This window comes from Montipora foliosa, chromosome 3, assembly GCF_036669935.1.
Source record: "Montipora foliosa isolate CH-2021 chromosome 3, ASM3666993v2, whole genome shotgun sequence".
Lineage (NCBI taxonomy): Eukaryota > Metazoa > Cnidaria > Anthozoa > Scleractinia > Acroporidae > Montipora > Montipora foliosa.
In genome coordinates this window covers 23481351-23488850 of record NC_090871.1, presented here as the reverse complement: position 1 = coordinate 23488850, position 7500 = coordinate 23481351, and the positions used below count along the sequence as shown (strand labels likewise).

The 7500-nt window shown below is 38.6% G+C and overlaps 1 protein-coding gene across 1 annotated transcript in view; it reads left to right on the top strand.

The window, feature by feature from the left end:
* LOC137994640 (peroxisomal N(1)-acetyl-spermine/spermidine oxidase-like) overlaps nt 1-5812 on the top strand; it is an 8961-nt gene extending 3149 nt beyond the window's left edge. The window contains exon 2 of the mRNA XM_068840244.1: nt 3138-5812. Coding sequence (XP_068696345.1) covers nt 3147-4712 — 1566 coding nt within the window. The 5' untranslated portion in view covers nt 3138-3146 and the 3' untranslated portion in view covers nt 4713-5812. The remainder of the gene's footprint in view (nt 1-3137) is intronic.
* Nucleotides 5813-7500: the final 1688 nt, after the last annotated feature.

Below are 7500 nucleotides of genomic sequence, written 5' to 3'. Positions count from 1 at the left end.
CCTTCTGGTGCCCAGTTTAAGGCAATGCGTGGGTTATGTTGGTTGTTCATAGGCAACACATGCCCTATCCAGCGCCACCTCCATCTCCTGATCTGTTCACTGATGGTACAAGTTCCAGCTCGTCGCCGGACTTCCTCATTTGACACGTTCATTGGCCAATCCTTGATTACTACTAGGTTATACGTTTAAATGGCAAATTGAGGGTGTAAGTGCTTCTTACACTGGGTCCTTATATAGGGGCATACATCCCAGCCTTCCTATAAATCCTGTTTGCTTTATAGGATCCTATGAAACTCCTATAATTAGCCAAAAACTCTTATATTTGTTGGAGTGACCGATAAAAGAAATAAATGCTCATTATTGCTGACCACAAATGGAGACAGGATGCCATGGATGAATGTGCCATGGATGAATGTTGTAAAGACAGCTCATATTTCTGGACATGGTAATGCAGAGGTTGAAAGGGGATTTTCAGTGAGTGGAAAGAATGTGTGTAATAGCTACTGATGACAGAACTTACACCTTCAATCAATGGCATATGTGCAACAACTGAAGGGCTCAAGGATTTAAAGGTCCTGGTTCTGTGGAAATTGCAAGGCATATTTCTTTTATGGAGGTTTACTGGAAAATCAGGATCAGGGATTGGGATCGGGGATCAAGATCGATCACAAGCTAAACTAAAGCTTTTTTTTAATAAAACAAGAACAATAACAAATCTGGAAATCAATTTTGAGTCCAGACATTAAGGCAATAATCCGATACATAGTTTTCACTTTAAGATTTAATTCATTTTACATTGTACTATAACTGCCCCTAAGGGGTAAATGTCAGTGCCAATTCCAAGGAGCCCTCCCAGCACCCCAATTGTTTAATGGAAGTTTCTTTCTTTCTTCATTGATCAAAATTACATGTACTTTCAGGGCTTTGAGTGTCCCGAACATATATTGAAAATGAAAAGTGCCTGACACTAAAATTTTAACAATTTAACAATTAACAATGTAACAATCAAACAGTAAAAGTTCTGTCAAGCCCTGCTCTACCTTCTGTTCTTTTGTAGTAAGCCCCTCTTCGCATTCAAAGGGCATAGATTGTCAAGTGTACTCTTCAATCAAATGCAGATTCCTAGAAGGTGAAAAGTAATGCAGCGTAATACATCTCTTCGAACAGTGAATCGCCTGTTTTTCCCACATGAACGCAGTGAAAGTGTTCACTCCAGGCGACTGAACCCAAACCGAAGAAAACCTGTTTCCTGCGTTTTGCTGGGTTTAGTTCTAGACAGACTGAAAAAAAAATTGAGCAGCCGAAGACTGTTTATAACCTCTCTTTAAAAAAAGACAAAAAAAAAAGACAATGAATTCGGGGAAAATTAACCACAAACACCAATAAGTATAATTTTGTGTACTTGTTTTATTTAGGTGTAAGAAGATGTGGTCTTAACTGGCTGTTTATGAGCGGAGGTTGTAAACTGCAGTTTAGAGTTGCAGGTCATTGTTTCACCATAGCTGAAACAACCCAAACCTTTACTAATGCTAACATTAGGCCTAAGAAATATTTAAGACCAAGGTTAGCATTTTTGTAAATGTTTGGGTTGTTGCAGTTATGGCAAAACAGTTACCTGCAACCTGCAGTTTACCCTCCGGTTTATAAGATCAAATTTTCGTAAGTGACCACACGCTGAATCAGTAGGGCTTGGCTGCTACTGAAGTTCAGCCTTTAGGGGAATTCGCGATCTCTATCAGGAGCACATGATTAAGCCATAGTACTTGAATGGTAAGTTAAATATTACAACCTTCTGTTATTTATCTTTTGTTTGCTTTTTAAAAAAACAATCTTTGATTATTATCATAAACTTGTGTTCAGTTCATCTCTGAACCTTTCTTAATCACTCCCGGAGTGATTAAGGAATTAAGTTATTCAACGCACCTATGGTATTATTTTAGGAATTATTTCTGTGGCTTCTGCCAAATTTTGATGATTTCTATTTTTCGGAAAACTTGGTGGGTGTAGCCACATCAATGAGAATGCATTACTTATCCCGATTGTTGTTGTTCTTCCTCTTCATCTTGTTCGTCTTCTTCGTCTTTATCTTGTTCTCATTGTTGTTATTATTGTGATTGGTCCCCGATCCCCGATGCCCGTTTTCCAGTAAACCCCATTATAGATGGAAGTAGTGTCCAGAAGCAATTTTCTCTACAGAGAGAATAAGAACCACAAAGGGTAGAACGGAAGACTTGCAGAGCAAAAAGAAAGAGTTAGAAAGGCAAGGAACAGCTCAGTAAGATAGCATGGAAGTTGGAGACAATCTTAAAAGGGGCAAATTCAGTTGCGAGCTGGCTTCAGGAAAAAGGATTTTAGAGAAGTCTCTGTTGCTGAAGCCATGATTGAAGTTGCACAAAAGAAGATCAGAAGTACTAACGTGGGATGCAGGAGACAAGGGAGCAGCAAAGATCTCTTTGAAAATGAAAGCAACTCATAGTAAACACCTTTCTTACACAGCCAAGCAATCCAAAATCCAAGAAAGCTTGTTTACTTTCATTTGGACTCGAAATTTTCCCTCAGAAGTGGATAGAAAGGACTTGAAGGTTGCTCTTAGTGGATAGATTGTGCTCTTACATGTGTTTCCACTTTTCGTAAGGCTGTTTGTTGTTGTTATTTAAGCTATATTAATATTTGTGCAAAGAGTAAGTTGATGAAATCCAAATCGTTGCACGTCTAATTAAATGCAAATTTCAATCTGATCAAATTTCATTAGGGTGTTTACTAACAATGTATCACCAACCTTATGTGTAACATTTACATTATATTATGATACAGTGTACTTCGTGTATATGAATATGTCCAAAGTATACTTTACTGTACTGTAAAATGAGCCGGACTTCAACACAGGAGACTTGTGCAGTGTGTTCTTTCATGTTCCTCAAAATTTGTGCATGATTATTTTCAATTTTTTATTGGCTTTTTGTACTCATAGTACTGAAAAATCTACCATTGGGCAGTAACATTTTCTAGTAGAATGTCTAACCATTTTCAGGTGTCATTACCTGAACTGTTAAGCATGGTCTACACTTTTACTTTCTGACTATGGTCTTCTCATATTAAACTGTACTGAAATTGCTCCTTTTTCTGTGTTTTTGAAGGATTTTGTGATGACACCGAGGCCCAAAATCGTAGTGATTGGAGCAGGTATCGCAGGACTCTCAGCTGCTGCCAAGCTGTACCAGTCAGGCCAAGTCGAGGTGTGTGTGCTGGAGGCTAGTGATCGAGTTGGTGGTAGAATGCATACTGCCAGGATTGGAGATACTAAAGTAGAGTTTGGTGCTGCGTGGATTCATGGCACAGTTAAGAATCCTATATTTGACCTGGCTTGTGACTTGCAAATGCTAGACAAGGCAGACATTAACAAAAGATGGGTATATGGTGGTAGCAGGGTTAAACCAGAGAGTAGAGGCATGCCTATTCGTTATGTTGATGATGAACTCCTAACAGAGGTTTGGAATGTTTTTTACAACCTCATCACAGAGTCAGAGGATATGGCAAAGATGAAAAGTTGGAATGCTGATGTCATGAAAGGTGCTTCCAAAATGACTGTTGGTGATTATTTAAATCATGGTTTCCAATCCTATCTTGCGTCTTGTGCTTCTGATAAAGAAGAGATCACGGCAGCCAAGTGTAGCTTATTTACACTGTTTCAAGAAAGAGAATGCAACAATATTGGCTGTCATTCGTTGCACGATGTTAGTCTTGAAGAATTTGGAGAGTATTCTTATTTTGAGGGGTCAGATCACTGCCCAGTTCCAGGTGGTTACGACAGCATATTGAAAGCAGTGCAAGTACAATTTGACATTAATTGTATTCACTTTCACCACGAGGTGACTCAAATTATTTGGACAACTAGCTTTGAAACGTATTCTCCAAAAAACAGCTATCCTGTGAAAATATTCTGCAGTAATGGGGAGTCATTTGATGCTGATCACGTCATACTGACAGTGTCTTTGGGTGTCCTAAAAGAAAAGTGGTCATCATTATTTTCTCCGACATTGCCAGCTTGTAAGATCAATGCCATAGAAAAGCTTGGATTTGGTTTTGTCGGTAAGATTGTTCTTGAATTTGAAGATCGTTTTTGGTCCACAGCTGAATGTTCTATTCCTGTACTTTGGGAAGACAGGGAAGTTTGCAAACAGGACAACGATTTGAATGATGTGAAATATAGCAAGGAAAGACAAATACTTAACAGTTGTTCTTGGGTCCACCGTCTCTATGGATTTCACACAACTCGTCCTGGCTCTAATATCCTGCTGGCTTGGTTTCGTGGGAATGAAGCCCTGGAGATTGAAAAAAGCTCCGTTCAAGAGGTGGCCGAGATTTGTCTTGCGACCCTGAAGAGATGTACATCTCTGAAGTCACTACCACGCCTGCTGAATGTTTATGTTACACACTGGGCAACCAACCCATTGACACGAGGGTCATATTCATTTTTGTCAAAGGAAGCCAAAGGGAGGGACTTTGACTGTCTAGCCTCACCTCTCCCCGATGTGTCAGCAGATAACAAAAGTATCCCTGCTCTTCAAGTTATGTTTGCAGGGGAGGCAACCAATCGTCATTATTATGGGACTGTTCATGGAGCTTACTTGACAGGCATCAGGGAGGCAGAGAGGGTTTTGGAATATCTTTGTAGTAATGAAAAGAGTTTTGTGTGCGATAAAAAGTTCTGATAGTACGTAAAATTTGAGTCATTTTGTTCTTAATTCTTAATTATATTTGTGCGTTTAGCTGTTCAGAAAATGAAATTCTTATTTTGCACAATCATGATATCATTGCCATCATTTTTTGCGTGATTGTGGTATTTTTATATCTATTGTTGCCATAGTAACACTATGTTGTCTTTTCTAGTAAATGTTGAGCAATCAATGGCATTTTGCTCGATACCTAGAAAATCCACTGTCCATGCAATTCGGTAAGTAATGGGCTGGAATCAAACATTGTGCTCTTCGTTGGCCTTTCTGTCATTTGCACACGAAGGTGGGCACTCAGAATTCGAAGTTCCTTCTGTACTCATTTGAACTTAGACTTGGGCACACCTATCACTCGTGTTTCAAGCTTTTCGTTACAAAGTATTGTTGAGATATTACTGTAATTATGAAGCAAAATGTCGATTCCTACCGAGTCGTGTTTGTTTGGAAGCCACAATGAACCTGTGCCGTTCGGTACCATAATTCAGTCAATTCCTGTGTTTCTTCGTAAAGTACATGTATGTTTCAGGTTGAAACGAACACATAAATCTGTGATATCTGTCTGCATGGAAGCACATATGTGCGTGGGTTTAGTGATCATGACAATTGTGCTAATGCTTTTAATAATAATAATAATAATAATAATAATAATTTTCACGAAATCTGCTCAGTAAAAATGACTAGTATTTACAAGGCTAAAAGCTCTTTCGAAATTTAAAAAACCGAACATTTTCGGCGTTAAGTCATCGTCATCATCGTTCGGTTTTTTTACTTTTTAAAGAATTTGTAGCCTTGTAAATAATAATAATAATAATAATAATAACAACAAAAACAACAACAACAACAACAATAATAATAATAATAACAACAACAACAACAAGAACAATAATAATAATAATAATATTAATAATAATAATTTACACTTATATATCGCAGACCTCTATATAGTTACGTTCAGTTGCGCTTCACAATATTGTTAAAGCAAAATTATGTTAAAAGTAACTAGGTCGTTAAACTATTAGAAACTGCGATAGTTAGAACTAGTTAAAAGATGAGACATGAATAAAAATCTACTTGAAAGCTAAATTATAAAGAAAAAAAGTGTTTTACCAGCAGTGTTGAAAGTGTCCAATGTCTTTATGTCGCGAATTGTCGAAAGTAATGCATTCCAGAGATAAGGTGCAGCTGACTGGAATTCACGATCGCTAAGAGTCTTAATACTTGGTAATTCAAGTTATAAAGACTCGTTTGACCTAAGAGAGTACCTGGGTTACTTTTTGATGCTAATTTAATCAATCAAATAATTAGGAGCTAGACCATGTAAGCACTTGAGTGACAAAAGTAGAATCTTAAACTTTATATGGTAGCGAATCGGAAGCCAATGAAGGTAGAAAAGCAATGGTGTAACATGACAGAATGTTGGTGTTCCCATGACCAACCGAGCTGCGGCATTCAGTATCCGATGGAGTTTCACGATATATGAATTCGGGAGGCCATATAATAGACTCTTACAATAATCTACACCTGTGAGTCATGAGAGTCAATAACCTACATCTGTGAGTCATGTGCAATTACTTGATCAGTGTTTGACGCCTCGACATGTGCAAAGTGGAGGACGTAGTAGACCTAGAAATCGCTAAATTCAGTTGCAGCTAAAAGTTGATGCGAAGACACCGACAGAAGCTGCCAAGCTGATGGATGGGTCGATGGATGGGGTTTTGTTTGCCTGCTGCATTACGGTGTGCTGCAGCCTTTTACATCTGGGCACCAGTCAGTCAGCGTGGGAGATAAATGTGACCGACCACCAATGTAAGAAAACCGACGGATACAATGTAGTGAACAAGAGATGGCATTTGTTGAAGTATCGGCTATCCATTCAAAGCGCGTAAAGAACTATTTAGCAAATCGAAAGTGGTTCAGCGTTGTCTGTACTCTTATCGACAACGATATTCGTCATCACAGTGGTCAAAATGTCGTGGACTCACGGGGCGCAACCGAGTGAGTCCACAACAAATTTTTGACCACTGTGATGAAGAATATCGTTTTACCACAATTGCTTGTAATCTCGCAATCTGATTGGCTCATTTGGCGTTGTCGATGAGAGTCTAGACAACGCTGTATGCGTCATGCTCGCGCCATTTTGTCACGAAATGTAATAGCCAGTCAGGAACGCCCATTTTGGGAAATACACCAATCATCAGATCATATTGCGAGAAAGTTATAGACAACGCTTTGCTCTGTCTTTGAGTCATAATTTTGGTCACGCTCTGAAATAGAAACTTTCTTTGGCGTTGAATATTGTGGTAAAAAACAAATCGAAACTGTTAAAATCGATTTGTTAAACAGACAACGCTGAACCACTTCCGATTTGTTTTTTACCACAATATTCAACGCCAAAGAAAGTTTCTATTTCAGAGCGTGACCAAAATCATAACGCAAAGACAGAGCAAAGCGTTGTCTATAACTTTCTCGCAATATGATTGGTGTATTTCCCAAAATGGGCGTTCCTGATTGGCTATTACATTGCGTGACAGAATGGCGCGAACATGACGCGTACAGCGTGGTCTAGACTCTTATCGACAACGGCAAATTAGCCAATCAGATTGCGAGATTACAAGGAATTGTGGTAAAAAAGTATTCTTTCCTTGGATATATTGCAGGAGAACACTAGAGACTTGAATTAAAGAGGCTCTTCTCACATCACTTTTTCTTTTAAAATACCGTTGCCATAGCATACCATACCATACCATACCGAGAGGTTTTCTCCGGG